Source organism: Taurulus bubalis (genome assembly GCF_910589615.1).
Source record: "Taurulus bubalis genome assembly, chromosome: 7".
Lineage (NCBI taxonomy): Eukaryota > Metazoa > Chordata > Actinopteri > Perciformes > Cottidae > Taurulus > Taurulus bubalis.
In genome coordinates, this window is record NC_136595.1 from 27,960,902 (window position 1) to 27,980,932 (window position 20,031).

Consider the following 20,031-nt stretch of genomic DNA (forward strand, 5'->3'; position numbering starts at 1 on the left):
AAAGTGACTTTCTCTAAGATATTTTTATTTATTTGAATTTTATATCAATTTAAAAAAGAACACTATCAGACAGTTAAACATTACAAATGTATGGCAGATGTATCATAATAATGACTTAATACCTCATAATTATGACTTATCTCAGCTAAGTCATAAAAATGAGACGATAAGTCATAATTCTTAGCAGGTTTTTCATTCTAATGACTTCAGGATCTTTATTATATGTGTTCCTCACCGTCATAAATGTGTTTCCAAACTAACTTGGTAATAAAAAGTCAGACTGTGACCCTGAAGAGGAGAAACCTGTAACAAAGTCTCTTCATCACGGGATGAAGCATAAATCTCCTTCCTGCGCTCCGGCGCCCCCTGCAGGCGGCGGTCGGCGCTGCTACAACCGGCCAGACGAGCAGTGGGAGCGGAGGAGCTGAAGCCGAGCAGTCCGCCCCGCACCCGGAGCTCTTCTCGCCGGGAGCCGACACGCACCGCCCCGCGTCGCTGCGGCCAGACACGCGCCTCCGCCCGGAGCCCGGAGCCGGCATGCGCCCCTCCTCCGGCTGCTAGCGGCTCCCTCTGCAGCGGCGCTGCCCTCCATGCGTCACCCCCCCTCCCCCCCCCCCTCCTCCACCTCCACCTCCATGGAGCAGGACGCCGGCTCAGCGGCGCGCGCGGGCAGCTTCATCTCCCTCAGCGAGCACGAGCAGCGCTACTACGCGGGGCTGCACAGCCTCTGCCAGGCCGACGCCTCCGGGGCGCTGGCGGCCGGGAAGGTGAAGGAGCTGCTGGCCGCCTCGCAGCTGCCGCCGGAGGCGCTGCGCCGGGTGAGCGGAGAGGAGGAGGAGGAGGAGGAGAGGAGGAGGAGGAGGAGGAGGAGGAGGAGGAGGAGGAGGAGGAGGAGGAGGGGGGGGAAGAAAGCTGCGGCGCGCCGCTATGCAGGGGCCGCCGGGGAGAGAGAGAGAGAGAGAGAGAGAGAGAGAGAGAGAGAGAGAGAGAGAGAGAGAGAGAGAGAGAGAGAGAGAGAGAGAGAGAGAGAGAGAGAGAGAGAGAGAGAGAGAGAGAGAGAGAGAGAGAGAGAGAGAGAGACATTGATGCCAATAATGCCAATTGAATTGAATAGGGAGAAAGAGAGAGAGGGAGATAGAGAGGGAGATAGAGAGGGGGATAAGGAGAGAGAGGGATAAGGAGAGGGAGAGAGGAGCTGTGTGATGGGGCTTTCTGTGCATTTTTTATTTCTGGTGATTTGTGATGCTGCATGAGAGAGAGTTCCGTTTGTGTGAAAGTAGCAATATTTACCACGTGTGTTGTCTTGGGGTCAAAATGACCCATCAACACACGTACATACACACTCGTACACCCCAAGACAACACGAGGGTTAAGTTTACTTTATTTTATCATACGAAGTAGAATGGAACCTGGAAACATGTAGGATTAGAACTAATATTTTATTATTTCCTGAGCATCTCATGGATAGAAATATATATTATATATTTATTTTAAGGACTTGCTGAACAGTTTTTTCCACCGGCTCCAGAGCGACCGAGTCACCGCCGTTCTGCCGACTCATCACAGGAACACATGTCTGCTGCAGCTCGGTGAACCCTGTGGGTCAGGAGGTCTGGCATCGAGCCGCCGCTCTTTGCTTTCTGTCCAGCCTGGACCACCGCCATCACCACGACAACAACAACAGCACTACACCCCACCACACCACTACACCCCACTACCACACTACACCCCACCACCACAACACCACACCCCACTACCACACTACACCCCACCACACCACTACATCCCGCTACCACACTACACCCCACCACCACACCACTACACCACACCACTACCCCACTACCACACTACACCCCACCACACTACACCCCACCACACCACTACACCCGACTACCACACTACACCCCACCACATCTCACCACCACACTACACCCCACCACATCTCACCATCACACTACACCCCACCACATCTCACCACCACATCACACTACACCCCACCACCACACTACACCACACCCCACCACATCTCACCACCACACCCCACCGCCACCACCACCACACCAGCACAACCACACTACACCCCACCACACTCCCACCACCAGCACCACACCCCGCAGGCACCACACTACACCACACTAACACCACCAGCACCACACCCCACCACACTACACCTCACCGCCGCCACCACCACCACGACACCCCACCACACCACCACCTCCACACCCCCACCACACTACACCCCACCACACCGCCACACCCCACCAGCACCACGACAACACCCCACCATCACCGCCACATTCCACCGCCACCACCACGACAACACACCACAACCCACCACACTACACCCCACCACCAGCACCACACCACCGCCACTACACCCCACCACCAGCACCACACCACCGCCACTACACCCCACAACCACCGCCACACCCCACCACACTACACTTCACCGCCACACCCCACGCGGCGTGATTGACAGCCTGTGAGCTGAGTCCGGCCCGGCTGCAGGATGTCTGCAGCGCCGCTCTGACCTCTGACCTCTGGTCGTTTCCTTCCGGGACGAGACGAGCTTCACTGTGGAAACTCTCTGCTTGTTTCGTAAAAACAAGGTTGAATATTTTGCCGAGTCACGGTTCCCCTGAAGCCAGCGGCTCCCAGAGGAAAGGCCTTCACGGCCGTCTGCGTGCAGCTGATAAGCGGCGCTGGTGTCTGCCGCCGCTCACATGGCTGTGAACCTATTGTTGTGTTGACTTCATGGACTGCAAATGGTTCCCATATTGATACTAATAACCATAACAGCTTTATTTATACTGCGCCATTAAAACAGAGTTAAGAAGTGCTTTGGCAGACAAAGCAAAGCAGACGTGAGGAAATAAAAGGTTGTGGAACCGGTCCGGCTGGAGGAGGTGCGGCTCATCCAGGACACAACACACACATTGTTTGATCGACTTTGTTTTTAGCTTGATTCATGATCCTCAGAGGGTGAACCCTACTGACTTTGGTGATCCTCTGACTTTTCTTCCGGCGCCGTCTGCAGTTTTAATTGGTCACTCATCTTGAGAAGGTTCCTAACACCTCGATGGCTTTAGCACAGCATTGTAAAAGACGTGCATGGTTCCCAGAGGATGAGCCCTGACCTCAGGTCTGCTCAGCCTGAGGTTCTTGATCTCTGCTCCCTGTGAATGAACACAATGCAGGTCCCTAACCCTATTGCACCATGGGTAATAACAGCACTTCTGTTGTTCATATTTCATAAAGCAGAAAATGTTCCCTTTGGTAAAACTGGACTTGAAAACTTCTTATATGTTTGTTTTTTTTTGGCACTTTTTATGTAGTGTAGAAATGGAGGAGAGGAAATGAGGGCCGGAATCGAACCCGCGGCTCCAGGATCTTGTGTGTTTATTTAAAAACACGTCGGCTTTAAGTCGCAGTTGCTGGCTTTCCTTCAGCGTTTAACAGACTCTCAGTCTCACTTCTTTTGGTTTCATCACTAGATTAGTTTCCGTTGTTATTTGAGGACTTTATCCCCGATTGTCCGACATAAATAATCTTCTTTTCTCCCCAGAGGGTTCACTGAGCCTCCGGTGAACAACGAGGCCTCACTGTGCCGCTGATCTCTCACTTCCTGTTTCTTTATGGCTTCATTGTGTTCGTTCAACTCTCACAGCACACATCAGCTGTGTGCTGTGACATCATCACGCGTTAAAGATTACTCTCTTCATACGGAAGCTCAGAGACGCAAGAGAGAAAAATGATATCTGGTGATTTGATCTGAATTGTTTTGTTATGACTTTTGTTAAGAACAGGGGAAAAGCTTTTGCCAGGATAGTATTTACAATGTTTTGTATTTATTTTCATCTGTGAAAAAAGTGGCTGAAAAAGTTTCATGCATGAAAACAGGAGAAAAACATTTTTAAAGTATTCTTCCCCATGATAATGTGTTTGTTGTTGTAATACCAGTTTCAGCCACCAGAGGCAAAAGTGCAGCACCACTCCATGTTCTAAATATGAATTAAAGCATGTTTGTGTTTAGAGAAATGAAAGAAAACATGAGCGCTGTTACACAAAGTGGTGCGCTGCGGTGGCTGAGATGGGTATTACAACAACAAACACAAACATGTTCACACTTTCTGGATTATGAAAGATGAGATTTGATCTAAAGCATAGTTCTCCTTTTTTTATTTTTACATTTTTAAATGTTGTGGTTGATTTGTGTGGAGCGTATTTAATAAAAAAAAATTTAAAAAAAGGATTAATCCCTGAAAACCTTAAATTCTCACCCGTTTTAAGTCACACAGAACAGAACAATTATATTTTTCCTTTTCCCTCTGGGCTTCTGTATGTTCTGAAAAGAGTTTCATGAAATGATATTAAATATAATATATTCTTAAGCATGTTGTCTGCTGCTCTCCTCCAGGTGACGGAGCTCTGTGGGGCGAAGCGGCTCGGATACTTCGGCACGCCGCAGTTCTTCGTGGCCCTGAAGCTGCTGGCGGCGGCCCAGTCGGCCCTGCCCATCCACCTGGAGAGCACCACGGCCAGTAAGTGTGAGAGGGGAGGGAGGAAGGGGAAGGGGAGGAGGAGGAGGCGGCGTCTCACCAGAGCAAAAGGGCAATCAGGAGATTATCCCAACGTGGCAGGACTTGGTCTAATCTGGATGAAGTGCTAAGTGGGTTTGCCCTCATGAGCAGACGCAGCATCCGTCACACCCAGAACCTTGAGGGAGAATCTGTTTCCACAAGTTACCTTGAAGCGTTGTTATTGAGATCCTCACAGGAAGCTCCCCGTCAGCCTCGGAGCTCCTCTGGTTCTTCGGCCTCTGATCGTCTCCGTGTTCTTCTCCTCTAGATCTGCCGCTGCCTCGGTTCGCCGGACTGAAGAACGAGCCTGAGATGCGATACGCTGTCGTCCCGCCGAGCGCAGACGGCCAAGGGGCTCAGAGCAGGACCGGGACCGGGTCCAAGTCCTGGACTCCAGCAGACCGGAGACACCCGGAGGACCACGTGGACAGGAAGGTAAGCTCAAGGGATCGACTCTCAGAGACATTCCAGCCGGCTTTAGCCGCCGGAGCAGAAAGGCCTCGTTGTTTGTGAGATTAGAGGAGAAGGAAGGCTGCAGTCCGGCTGCAGACCGGCTGCAGACCGGCTGCAGATCGGCTGCAAGGCTGCAGACCGGCTGCAAGGCTGCAGATCGGCTGCAAGGCTGCAGACCGGCTGCAGACCGGCTGCAGACCGGCTGCAAGGCTGCAGATCGGCTGCAAGGCTGCAGACCGGCTGCAAGGCTGCAGACCGGCTGCAGACCGGCTGCAAGGCTGCAGACCGGCTGCAGACCGGCTGCAGACCGGCTGCAGACCGGCTGCAAGGCTGCAGATCGGCTGCAAGGCTGCAGACCGGCTGCAAGGCTGCAGATCGGCTGCAAGGCTGCAGATCGGCTGCAAGGCTGCAGATCGGCTGCAAGGCTGCAGATCGGCTGCAAGGCTGCAGACCGGCTGCAGACCGGCTGCAGACCGGCTGCAGACCGGCTGCAAGGCTGCAGATCGGCTGCAAGGCTGCAGATCGGCTGCAAGGCTGCAGACCGGCTGCAAGGCTGCAGACCGGCTGCAGACCGGCTGCAAGGCTGCAGACCGGCTGCAAGGCTGCAGATCGGCTGCAAGGCTGCAGACTGGTTGCAAGGCTGCAGACCGGCTGCAAGACTGGTTGCAAGGCTGCAGATCGGCTGCAGACCGGCTGCAGATCGGCTGCAAGGCTGCAGACCGGCTGCAGACCGGCTGCAAGGCTGCAGACCGGCTGCAGACCGGCTGCAGACCGGCTGCAAGGCTGCAGATCGGCTGCAAGGCTGCAGATCGGCTGCAAGGCTGCAGACCGGCTGCAGATCGGCTGCAAGGCTGCAGACCGGCTGCAGATCGGCTGCAAGGCTGCAGACCGGCTGCAGATCGGCTGCAAGGCTGCAGACCGGCTGCAAGGCTGCAGATCGGCTGCAAGGCTGCAGACTGGTTGCAAGGCTGCAGACCGGCTGCAAGACTGGTTGCAAGGCTGCAGTGCGGCTGCAAGACTGGTTGCAAGGCTGCAGACCGGCTGCAGACCGGCTGCAGACTGGCTGCAAGGCTGCAGAACGTAGACCTCATGAAACCTTCATGTGGATTCATGTGGAGTTTAACTTGTGGATTTCACCATGAAGCCCCAGTTGGTGACCGACTTGAGGACAATTACGAGTTTTCTGAAATGTTATGAGTAAATGAACCCGGAGCACTCGTAGTTATAATAATAATAATAATAATAATATAAAACGTTGTGTCCCTGAAGGAACCCCGCTCTCCGCCTCGCTCTCCCTGCAGTTCGCCGCCTCGCTCCCCGCCAGTGTACCGCGGCTACCCGTACGGCAAGAAGAGGAGCGGGGCCGACTCCCTGACCGGTAGGACCACGCCCACTACAGCAGAGACACGCCCACTACAGCAGAGACACGCCCACTACAGCAGAGACACGCCCAATACAGCAGAGACACGCCCACTACATCTTCATCCTCATCCTCACGTTAGATCTGAACAGTCATGATCACATGTTTCAGTTCAGAGTCTTAGTTGTTTCCTTCCCTCCTTCCCTCCTTCCCTCCAGCCTATGAGAGCAGGCCGTGCTCTCGGCCGGCGGTTCCCCTGGAGCAGCACTCCTCGCCGGGCGGCTACGGGACCAGAGCGGCTACGACGAGGGTAACGCCCACTCCTGTAGCTCCGCCCTCACAGCAGACGGCTGTCAGCTGTTCATGATGATGTCTGTGTATCCTCCCTCCTTCCCTCCTCCTTCCTCCCCTCCTCCCTTCTAGACCTCCTCGTCGGAGAGGCTGGACCAGCAGGGCCTCGGGGACTATCCTGACGAGGACCCCTGGAGGATCACAGAGGAACAGCTGCAGTATTACACCAACCAGTTCAAGAGCCTGCAGCCCGACCTGGGGGCTCTGATCCTGGGTATGGACCCCATACCCTGCTGCTGATGGACCCCACACCCTGCTGTTGATGGACCCCACACCCTGCTGCTATTTATTCATGTTTTCAAACTATTTCACCACTTTGGTTTTCTTTTCTTTTCTAGGAACCGTCGCCAAGAACTTCTTCACCAAATCTAAACTCCCCATTCCAGAACTTTCCCACATTTGGTGAGCGTCTAACGTCTGTATGGCACTTCACCTTAAGACATATATATATATATATATATATATATATATATATATATATATATATTGTATTACAAGTTTTCTAAAAATGCTTTTTTTTCACGAAAATTCATATTTTTACTAAAATGAAATTCCAATTTAAACATGTTATTGTATATAAATGAATAGGAAACAATGACCCCACGTCCTAAATTGAATGATCTGCACCATTCTTAGTTTTTCTAGGTATCTTAAATATTCTAAACATTGTTTTCCTTGAAGGGAGTTGAGCGACGTGGACCGGGACGGAGCGCTGACGTTCCCCGAGTTCTGCACGGCGTTCCACCTCATCGTGGCGCGTAAGAACGGATACCCTCTCCCCGAGCGCCTCCCCGCCACGCTGCAGCCGGAGGACCGGGACCGGGACCAGGACCAGGACCGGGACCGGGACCGGGACCAGGACCGGGACTCACCGGACACCCCCGAGGTGAGGGAGGCGGGTCCGGAAGGTTCTGCGTGTTCTTCAGTTTCTTCACACTGAAACTATTTCCTTTGTTTTCTTTGCAGAGTGCAGAGCCTCTCATTGTGTTTGAGGACGCCGAGCCGAGTCCCGCGGTGAGCTTTAAAGGAGCAGTTCCTGTCTGCTGCCCCTAGGGGGCGCCAGGTCTCTACGTTACTCACATGATTAAAAACATTCTTCTTTTTGGTTTTGTTGTTTGTTGTTTAGAATTGGAACGTCATCGAGCGTCTCGAGCCAGGTCTGACCTCAACGACCCGAGATGTGAAAGAGGACTCACGTAAACAAGGTAAACATCATGTAAACATCATGTAAACAAGGTAAATATCACGTAAACGTCATATAAACACATCATGTAAACAAGGTAAACATCATGTAAACAAGGTAAACATCATGTAAACAAGGTAAATATCATGTAAACACATCATGTAAACAAGGTAAACATCATATAAACAAGGTAAACATCATATAAACATCACGTAAACATCATGTAAACAAGGTAAACATCATATAAACAAGGTAAACATCATATAAACAAGGTAAACATCATGTAAACAAGGTAAACATCATGTAAACAAGGTAAACATCATATAAACATCACGTAAACATCATATAAACAAGGTAAACATCATGTAAACACATCATGTAAACAAGGTAAACATCATATAAACAAGGTAAACATCATATAAACATCACGTAAACATCATGTAAACAAGGTAAACATCATATAAACAAGGTAAACATCATATAAACAAGGTAAACATCATGTAAACAAGGTAAACATCATGTAAACAAGGTAAACATCATATAAACATCACGTAAACATCATATAAACAAGGTAAACATCATGTAAACACATCATGTAAACAAGGTAAACGTCATGTAAACAAGGTAAACAGCACGTAGACAAGGTTAACATCATGTAAACATCATGTACACATCATATAAACAAGGTAAACATCATATAAACATCATGTAAACAAGGTAAAACATTTCCAGTTTATAGGTGTTATAAGTGTATATATACTGTAATATTAATATATTACAGTATATATACACTTTGTTTTAGTCTGTATTTTATTGACTGACTTTCTTTGTGTGTAGCTGGTGAAACATTTAGACGTTCCCTGTGACTCTTTGTTATTAACGTTTTTATCGTAGAAACACACCAGCTGTCGTCTCCCTGGTAATGAACCTCCGGCTCGGCGGCCATGTTTGTTTCTTCTTCAGATGTCGGCGTGAAGACGGTGAAGACGTCTCAAGAGAAACGGAGCCTCCGTCTCGGCGCCTTCACCGAGCGGCCAGGTGGGAGACTCCGCCTCCTCGCTTCTGACCCACAGCGAGAAGAGACGAGGGATGTAAACACATACAATACTAGAAACCAGACTAAAGTCTAAATAAAATCTCACATAAACACTAAATTCAGCTTTCACATAATTATTTATCACATTGAATAATTGCATCTCTCTGCAGCAAAGTAGTAACATACTATATGAATAAAAATGTATATAAATACTACTCTATGTATCTATATATAAAAATACTCTACTAATGTAATTCTACTCACGCTTGGTGAAAATGAATTACAGTATTTAGCTTTAATATGTAAAGAACAGAAGAAGAAAAAGAGGATTTCTGTGAACTCGTGACCATGAACCTCCAGCAGGTGGCGCTCTGCTGCAACGAAATACGGAGAACATGAGTTCAATATTCTATGAGATCAGAAGGCATTTAACCACCGAGCGCTAAAATATCAAAATCAAAGTGCAACACATGATGATGACGTGTGTCATGTCAGTTAGTTACTAGTCGTGCATCCACGAGGAAGTTAGTGCTTCTCATTCGCAGTCAAACGAGACTAAAGTGTGACTGTTCCTCACAGCAGATCCACCTCAGGACCTAGACCCGCACATGAGGACCAGAACTAGACCGAGGTAAGAACCCCAACGACCCCCAATGATTCCGGTCCTCGGAACGCATTGCTCCTTTAAAACCTTTTGTTTTTGTTTGTTTTTCACCCCCAGGTCCTACTCCAGCACCTCTATCGAAGATGCCATGAAGAAGACAGAGGAGCCTCCCACCCCCCCACCTCGACCCCAGAAAACACACTCCAGGGCCTCCTCGCTGGATCTCAACAAGCTCTTCCAGCAGGGAGCTCCAGGTACGAGCAGGAGACCACCTTAAAGCTGCATTCTCTCTTCCTCTGGTTGTATAGAAGTTTATGCTTCATGTGTTAAAGCTGCATTCTCTCCACTGACCACCAGGGGGCGACTCATCTGGTTGTATAGAAGTCTATGCTTCATGTGTTAAAGCTGCATTCTCTCTAGTGACCACCAGAGGGTGACTCCTCTGGTTGTATAGAAGTCTATATAAATGACTTAGTGATTTATTCCCTCAGTAAACATTGTAAACATGAGTTTATGTCTCGATCTCGAGGAGAAGGTGTGCAATGTGTAGTTTAAGATTAAAGCAGACTGTTTGTACCCGACAGAGTAAGTTCTCACATGAACTTCCTGCAGCCGCGGTGCGTTCAAAGTTATTGTGTTTCGTGAAACAGTTCTCCTTTAGTGGAAGAACAGAAAGGGGAACTGAAGCTTTTACTGTTCAGTCAGAAAGGTGAGCGTGTCTGACCGTGAGAATGTGGGCGATTTATTTGTGTTTTTAAAGAGTGAGAACTGACTCCCGAGAGTCCAATGGAGGCGAGACGCTCTAGTTTACTCCTGTGATGTTCTGTCTGGGTTGTAGGCATAAAAAGCGGATGGTTGCCGCATCCTCCTGCCCTGCCTCCTCGACCATCGACCTCACAGGTGAGCCGATGGTCCCGTCGCTCAAAGCCCCGTCTGGTCGTTTAAATGTCTCTGAATCCCCGATGAATGGAAGTCTTCTCGTCTCTCGTCAGGTTTCTCACTTCATCAGCGCTTCAGAGAAAACGCCCCAAAAGAAAGTCCAGCAGCCAAACTTTGCTGACTTCAGTCACTTCAGAGAAGAGGTGAGAACAAATCTGTTTTTCCTCATTGAGTTCTGTTTTGCAAATGGAGCGACGAAAACGAAAAGCTCCCGGACAGATTCTCTAGCTACCGAGAAAATCACATATCAAGATATGTTTTAACCAATACCTTGAGATCGATATTGCAAATGTTTCGGCTTCCAAGCTTCATGTGTTAAAGCTGCATTCTCTCTACTGTCCACCATGGGGCGACTCCTCTGGTTGTATAGAAGTCTATGCTTCATGTGTTAAAGCTGCATTCTCTCTACTGTCCACTAGGGGGCGACTCCTCTGGTTGTATAGAAGTCTATGCTTCATGTGTTAAAGCTGCATTCTCTCTACTGACCACCAGGGGGCGACTCCTCTGGTTGTATAGAAGTATGATTCATGTGTTAAAGTTGCATTCTCTCTCCTGTCCGCCAGGGGGCGACTTTACTTTACACTGGGCCGTCAGCTGGTGACGATGCTGAGTCTTTGAACTCCACTCAGTCAGACTGGGTTTGTCTGCATTTCACTGGTCTGGTTTCTCTTCCTGCTGGTTGTTTGGGTGCCGTGAGCCCGGTTGTAGCGTCCGTGTGACGGTGACAGTCTTCCTGCAGTGAAAGCGCCGTGACCTCCGTCTGACGCGACCACACAGCCTGCTGATGGAGCTCCTGTGGTTAAACTACTCCACAACCTTTTTTTAATGTTTCCATGCTGTGGTTGTGTTTCACGTCCAGCTCATTATTCCTGTCTGTCAGTTGCGTTGCTCAGCAGAATGGATTTCTTCTCTGGGGTAGCGGCGGCATTCGCCTGTTTAACCCATCAGGACGGACCAGGAATGTCCACCCTGCCACCGCAGTGGAGACGGCGGCTCGTAGAAATGATTGGATCAAATTCACGGAATCCAACATTAACAGATGGGGAACGGTGGAGAAGAAAGTACAGAAGGGCTGCCGAGTGAGAAACGCCTTCAACTTTCCAAACGGATAATCCTGCAGCCGAGCTTCATGGGAAATAGTCTCCAAATGCAATTTATTGGTTTCGAGGAAAGAGAAACGATTCGTTGCTCAGCTCGAAGATAAGGTCAACTAGGAGCTTTATTCCTGCTGGAAACCTAAACCCAACTGTTGGTTTAGTTGCCTCAACTTAACTGTTGGTTTAGTTGCCTCAACTTAACTGTTGGTTTAGTTGCCTCAACTTAACTGTTGGTTTAGTTGCCTCAACATAACTGTTGGTTTAGTTGCCTCAACCTAAATGTTGGTTTAGTTGCCTCAACTTAACTGTTGGTTTAGTTGCCTCAACTTAACTGTTGGTTTAGTTGCCTCAACTTAAATGTTGGTTTAGTTGCCTCAACTTAACTGTTGGTTTAGTTGCCTCAACATAACTGTTGGTTTAGTTGCCTCAACATAACTGTTGGTTTAGTTGCCTCAACATAACTGTTGGTTTAGTTGCCTCAACATAACTGTTGGTTTAGTTGCCTCAACCTAACTGTTGGTTTTGTTGCCTCAACCTAACTGTTGGTTTAGTTGCCAGAAGCTGACTGTTGGTTTTGTTGCCTAAACCAGTGATTCTCAACTGGTGAGTTGCGACCAAAAAGTGTGTCACAGACCCGTTTTCAGGGTCCATGCCTGGGTGAAAAACAATTGTAAGAAAGAAACCCTGTGCTTTTATTTTGAAGTTTTTTGTTACTTTAAAGTAAAGTCGCTTTACTTCCGTGAGTTTACACGCCGGACTATTTGTGATTATTTGCTTCATCCGCTCTGGACTCTGAGACTCTTGTCTGGAGGAAACATCCCAGTTCTCCCAGTATGAATTCCTCCAGACTCAGGTCTATGTGAGCGTTGCCTCAGGTTGAAGTGCTTCATGTTTTGTAGATTTACCTACTGATTAGGGAATTAGAAGAAAAGTTAATTTTGTACACTTGAATCTTTTTTTAATTGCACTTTTTGTTGAATTAATTTTGAGTTCATTGTTAAGGCCAACAATGACATGTTTAACCCAACAACGTTTATTTTCTTTCTTTCTAACTTTTGTTTTCAACGTAAAGTCGTCCAGAACACGAAACCAATAGACTGCATTCTGTGATTATTTAACTGCCGTGAATCTGGCTGAGAGTTCAAATGAAGAGCTTGACCTTCATGTTGACCTTCAGAGGCCTTCAACGGCTGACCGGCACTAAAAGCAGGATTCAGGACCCGTCATGCTGCCCTCAGAGTCTCCTGATCTTTAACTGACTGGTTTGCGTCCGTCCTGCAGGAGGAGCGCGGCGTGAAGCCGGAGGATCGGGGTCGGCGCTCCAGGTTCGGTCGGAGCTCTGAAGACCTGGCGGCCGCCTCCAAGCCGGTCGCCGACGCGGTTTCTCTCAGTCAGGCGCCGCAGAAGCCGATCCGCAGGAAATACCACGCCGAGAGCCAGAACCCGGAGGCCACGCCTCCACCTGCCGGGCCGTTCCCCACCAAACCGGCTCCGAAGTCAGTGGGACCCCCCATCCTAAAATACTAATTATTCGAGTAGAATTAACCTTTTTTAATGTGAAACGAGAGAAAACAGCATCCACAAGCTGACTCATGTTACAGCTGCTCCTCAATATTTGTATTATTAAGAATTTTCCCTTCATTGATAGCCAAGTGGCTAAAACAATAAATGAATGCAGGTTCAATACCAGCTGATCAAATGCAAATAACAGAAGAGAAGAAACCTGATATCGTTAAAAACAGCTGATATCAACCTTTTCCTCTGCAGTTATCATTTCCTACCGCATCTTCAGACATCAAAACAGGAAGTCAGTGGTTAGCTAGTAAAGCCCGCCTCCTACTCGATTTGATTGGATAAATATTATCAAGTCAGTATTTTTGTCATTTGCCATTTGTTGTGTGTTTCTGGTATCTTAGAATGAGCCTTCATATCTAAGCTGGAGGCTTTCACCCTCACCACTAGATGGTGCTAGATCTTACACACTGTCCCTTTAAGAACTTCTTGAAAGTAGTTGGGTGAGACTTTAGGGTGCATCGTAATGACTCTAACATTGTGCTCATGTCTTTATTGACCAGACGGCTCATTGAAGGTGATCATCAATAAGAGTGGATGATTGATGCTTTGATCTATTGATTTATATTCATTATTTCAGAGTTCGTTCATGTTTAGACTCAAATAACACTGAAATAAATGGAGTCGTGTGGATGTTTATCAATAGATTTTCCTTCAAGTTGTGCTCTTAACAAGACATTGAATCCCAACCTCTGTCTCTCAGGCTGCTGTCCAAACAGAAGCGGGAGATCCAGACGGCGATCCGTAAGAACAAGGAGGCCAACGCCGTGTTGACGCGCCTCAACAGCGAGCTCCAGCAGCAGCTCAAGGTCAGCCCGCCTTCTGCTTTCTGCACATGCAGCACCCCGTTCCCTGGGGGGGCGGCGTGGGCCGCACCGGCGGACAACCGCATCCTGACATTCCCTCCTCTGGGGGGCGGGGAAACGACCAGCTCCTACAGAGTGTCTTACACCAAGAGGGTTTCACCACAAGCACGACAGCGTGGTGTTGGACGTTTTACCCATTGTGTGTCAGAAGCTGAGTTCTCGTTTGACCCTTTCGTTTCCTTGTTCCCTGCAGAGAATGTATGCTTTTGTTCCTTCACAGGTTCTTCGTGAACTTTCTTTGTGAGTGTTAATAAGAAAAGGAAAGTCCTCCGTTTAGTGTCCGTCATACCTCCTTTAAAGCTGCAAACCGTGGGTCTTTCGCAGCAGTAGAATAAAAAATGCTGAATCTACAGTCACTGCATTACAGCTGCTAGCAAAGACAACAAGGTCAGCAACGCCTGTAACCTGTTATCCACGTTGAAGGAACCTGCTAGTCCATCGATAATCAAGGCTGTTGTTGTTTGTCTTCTTCTGGCGTGACGAATTAGAAAAGGATGCGTCAGGACTGCTAATTTGGTAAAAGTTATGTTGAAAACAGAAATGTAAACATGAGTTTATGTCTCAATCTCTAGTTTCAAGTCTTCTTCAATACAGCATGATGTTCATTTAGTAAATTCTGGTCATTTAGAGTCAAACAGACCATAAAGCAGGGGACGCTTTAGGGGCGGGGCTACAAGGTGATTGACAGGTCGACATCAGAGACGTATACAGCGTCTCTACGTCACTCCTCAGTCCATATATGGTCACTTCCTGTTCACTGGATGCAAAAAGCCGAAATGGCGACGACTAAATCGCTGCACTCGAGGCTTCAGAACATCAGTCCACGTTCAATGCTTGATGTCAGGACGACTACGTCCACTTCCCAGAAACGAGCCTCGCCCCCCTGCCGGGGAGGACCCCCGGACCGGTCGGGGCTCCGTTCATAGCGAGCGTTGTGCGGACGCTCGGGCCTCAACGTGGACGACGCGGTGAGACCGCGGCCTGAAAACGAGCCCGACGACAAAAGCTCCCTCTTCATTCCGGCGTGGTGACGAACTGCTGGCTCCACTGCTGCTCCCCTCAGCCGTCACTCAGTCTGTTTGCATTGAGCTCCCTGTGGCTCAACACATGCCGCATGCCGGTCATTCCCCTCGCCGACGGTGGAAAACCCCATCGCGCTTTAACACAACACGCAGCAAAGGAAAAAAACAGGTTTTTAAATGATTTGACATGGATGTCAGTCGCCTTCCGGAGCGACTTGGTTCACCGGCTCTAACTCTGCTGGTTTCTCAAAAGCATCCCAGGAATTCTGCAGAGAAAGGCATACGTGTCTTTATATAGACTGCTTTGGCATTCACAACTGTCTTCTTTAAAATAGAGCCGGGCTGGACATCCAACGGCAGCAGGCTGCGTGAGGAAAGAAGAGGAACAGATCCCTCTTGGCTTTTTTTAATGTTTCAATAAAAGCTCCTCAGATCAAAAACTGTAGCCTTTTGTTATTTCCTATCGATCGCCCTGAAGGACGTTTACTGAAAACCATTCGTCGATTTCGTCCTCGCCATCTTGGATTACGGCCATAGTCATGTAGTTTTTCTTTTTCATCTCTGGTGTCGACCTGTCAATCACCTTGTTGCCCCGCCCCTATTGCGTCCCCTGCTTTATGGTCTGTTTGACTCTAAATGACCATAATCTACTAAATGAACATCATGCTGTATTGAAGAAGACTTGAAACTAGAGATTGAGACATAAACTCATGTTTACAATGTTTACTGAGGGAATACATCAAGAGAAGTAGAGTCATTTATATAGACTTCTATACAACCAGAGGAGTCACCCCCTGGTGGTCAGGAGAGAGAATGCAGCTTTAACACATGAAGCATAGACTTCTATACAACCAGAGAACCAGTGAAACCACACACACCCGTAGAGGCTGTTTTGGGGTAAAATGACCTTTGAGGGATTCATCTTCTTAAAAAGCTACTCAAAGGAATACTTCACCCTGAAAATGACCATCTGTACATCAGTTACTCTCCACGGCGAAGGAAGAATAAAAAAACAGAAAAGTCTTGATGAATTGAAGTAAACGGAGGCTTAGGCTCGGTTTCGTTTTCTGATGTGTTCGAGGACCTTCGGTAAAATGAAAATCTGACAGTAATGACACTTTCTACAGCGTCTGGTTGTAATAATAAACGGTGTAGTTTGGGTACTGATCATGTGTCCGACTTGAAAGTGCTCGAGGACAGAGGAGTCTAGGAGGGACGTTAGGATGGACCCTGAGTGTTGAGGCACAAGGTCAGATTCTAGACGTGAAATGTCAGCGCTGTACATATTCTGCATTCTCACAATAATCCGGCCCATGTGAGCCGGCTGATTGGGTTGTTTCCTCTAAGAGGCTCAGTCTGCTGCTCCGTCGAGGGTTCAAACAAACAACCTAACGACGGCCCCGGGTTCCTCTCGTGTTCTAAGCTGGTGTTGTGTGTGTTTTCTGTTCTGCTCCTGGCTGCAGGTGGTCCACCAGGAGAGGGTCACCTTGGAGACCCGGCTGGAGCTCCAGCGGCCTCTGGCCTCCACGTGACGGAGCCGGTTCGAGTCCGATTCTGTAAAACAGGAACGTTGTTGGTCAGAAGGGTCGACGGCGGGAACAAACGGGATGTTCCTCATACTTTAATAACGTTCTGCAGATTAAAACTATGCTTAAAAAAGAAAGAAAGAAGAATCACTGTCTGACAAAATATCCTGTGTTTACTTTTCCTCTTCTGACCCTTGAATCTCCCCCAATAGATGAACAGTGTGAAGTGGTTCCTCTCTACGTATATAAAGAGCATTCCATGTGGTGGAAAGCAAGGAACGGTGCTACGGATTAGTTCTGAAGACCTTTTTGCACTTAAAAGATTAAAAGAAAAATGCACATTTTAGCTTCAGATTACCAGCTTCTCCATATGATTGTTGTCACATTGTAGCGCAGACACATGAGGACACGAGGACATGAGGACACAGACACATGAGGACATGATGACATGAGGACACAGACACATGAGGACATGAGGACACAGACACATGAGGACATGAGGACACAGGGACATGAGGACATGAGGACAATGACACATGAGGACATGATGACACAGACACATAATGACATGAGGACACAGACACATGAGGACATGAGGACACAGACACATGAGGACATGATGACACAGGGACATGATGACACATGAGGACACTGACACATGAGGACACAAGGACATGAGGACACTGACATATGAGGACACTGACACATGAGGACACATGAGGACACAGACACAAGAGGACACTGACACATGAGGACACTGACACATGAGGACACTGATACATGAGGACACTGACACATGAGGACACTGACACATGAGGACACTGACACATGAGGACAATGACACGTGAGGACACTGACACATGAGGACATTGACACATGAGGACAATGACATATGAGGACATGAGGACACTGACACATGAGGACACTGACACATGAGGACACTGATACATGAGGACAATGACACATGAGGACAATGACACATGACATTGACACATGAGGACACTGACACATGAGGACACTGATACATGAGGACAATGACACATGAGGACACTGACACATGAGGACAATGACACGTGAGGACAATGACACATGACATTGACACATGAGGACAATGACATATGAGGACACTGACACATGAGGACAATGACACATGAGGACACTGACACATGAGGACAATGACACGTGAGGACACTGACACATGACATTGACACATGAGGACACTGACACATGAGGACAATGACACATGAGGACAATGACACATGAGGACATGAGGACAATGACACATGAGGACACTGACACATGAGGACATGAGGACAATGACATGAGGACACTGACACATGAGGACATGAGGACACAGGGACATGAGGACATGAGGACAATGACACATGAGGACATGATGACACAGACACATAATGACATGAGGACACAGACACATGAGGACATGAGGACACAGACACATGAGGACATGATGACACAGGGACATGATGACACATGAGGACACTGACACATGAGGACACAAGGACATGAGGACACTGACATATGAGGACACTGACACATGAGGACACATGAGGACACAGACACAAGAGGACACTGACACATGAGGACACTGACACATGAGGACACTGATACATGAGGACACTGACACATGAGGACACTGACACATGAGGACACTGACACATGAGGACAATGACACGTGAGGACACTGACACATGAGGACATTGACACATGAGGACAATGACATATGAGGACATGAGGACACTGACACATGAGGACACTGACACATGAGGACACTGATACATGAGGACAATGACACATGAGGACAATGACACATGACATTGACACATGAGGACACTGACACATGAGGACACTGACACATGAGGACAATGACACGTGAGGACACTGACACATGACATTGACACATGAGGACAATGACATATGAGGACATGAGGACACTGACACATGAGGACAATGACACATGAGGACAATGACACATGAGGACACTGACACATGAGGACATGAGGACAATGACATGAGGACACTGACACATGAGGACATGAGGACACTGACACATGAGGACAATGACACATGAGGACAATGACACATGAGGACATGAGGACACTGATACATGAGGACACTGACACATGAGGACACTGACACATGAGGACAATGACACATGAGGACAATGACACATGAGGACATGAGGACACTGACACATGAGGACACTGACACATGAGGACACTGACACATGAGGACAATGACACATGAGGACAATGACACATGAGGACATGAGGACACTGACACATGAGGACAATGACACATGAGGACAATGACATGAGGACACAGGCGAATGTTGACGCTGGATTTATTTTGTTGACATCTTTACTTGAAGATTTGCTCCATCTTTAATTACAGCACTGCATTATTTTATGTTTATGAACAACGAATCATCTTGGGCAATAAAAATAAATATTTTCAAGACCCCCAAAAAAAAACTCATCAGTTTGCATTGTCTCTCCAGAAAAATTGAAATTGAAATAAAAAAGCACAATATTCCTGCTAATGTTTCGCAAGATAGATTTGAACACAGTCGGATGTGGGTTTGATTTTATCTATGCAAAGCTGTGGCTCCGCCTCCGCCTGCTTGATCCTGCATGTTTGAAGGAGCATTGGACTGTAAAGACAATAATCACAACTAATCAATAAAGTTGTCTATTTTTATTGCGTGTGATTATCTGTGAGGTATTTCAGGAGAGATGTTTTGTGAAATATTTCTCATAGGATGCATTTCATGAGAGCAACAACAGAACTGCACTGAAATGCTCAAAGCGTTGTATTCTTCTCACGTTTTAAGACTGAAAAGAAGGCGGAGCTCCTGGCATCGCGGACGAGAGAGAACCTCAGAGCAGCTGTGTTTTCTGCATGCAGACACAACAAGCCGGGGTCAAGCGGATCACCGGCGATGGCCGTATTCCAAGACCCTCGGCCTCCGCCGCCGCGGCCAAAAGTATCCGCTGACACACTTGGCTCCCATTTAGACACACACACACACACACACACACACACACACACACACACACACACACACACACACTCTCTGATAGGCCTACTTCTCTCACTCATGTCGTACACACTCACTCCTAGCCCTTCAAGAAGCCACTTTGATCGGAATCAAGGACTTTGATATCCGTCCAGACTTTTTTTTCTCTCACCGAGGCGTTAAATCAACTTCCTGGTCTTCAGTTTCGAGGGACGGCGGCGTCAGACTGACAGAAATAGCTCAACATCTACTGCCATGAAGCTTGGTACAAACATTCATGTTCTCCAGAGGATGAACCCTATTGACTTCTGTGATTCCTTGACTTTTCATAGCGCCACCAGCCGGTTAAATGTTCCTCTTATCCTGAGAATTAACTCTACATTTACAAGATGAATTGGTACCAAA

At 48.0% G+C, this 20,031-nt stretch overlaps 1 protein-coding gene across 1 annotated transcript; it reads left to right on the forward strand.

Annotated features, from left to right (window-relative positions):
* Positions 1 to 635: 635 nt before the first annotated feature.
* reps2 (RALBP1 associated Eps domain containing 2) lies at positions 636 to 17,396 on the forward strand (the record flags this gene model as incomplete). The annotated part of the gene is made up of 18 exons (XM_079220872.1): positions 636 to 818; positions 4,418 to 4,541; positions 4,849 to 5,015; positions 6,303 to 6,411; positions 6,612 to 6,703; positions 6,817 to 6,958; positions 7,083 to 7,146; positions 7,426 to 7,630; positions 7,711 to 7,758; positions 7,871 to 7,949; positions 8,891 to 8,965; positions 9,546 to 9,594; positions 9,685 to 9,821; positions 10,406 to 10,467; positions 10,560 to 10,649; positions 12,885 to 13,099; positions 13,879 to 13,984; positions 16,527 to 17,396. The coding sequence occupies 18 exons, from the start codon at positions 636 to 638 to the stop codon at positions 16,593 to 16,595; spliced, it is 2,016 nt and encodes a 671-aa protein (XP_079076998.1). The 3' UTR covers positions 16,596 to 17,396.
* Positions 17,397 to 20,031: the final 2,635 nt, after the last annotated feature.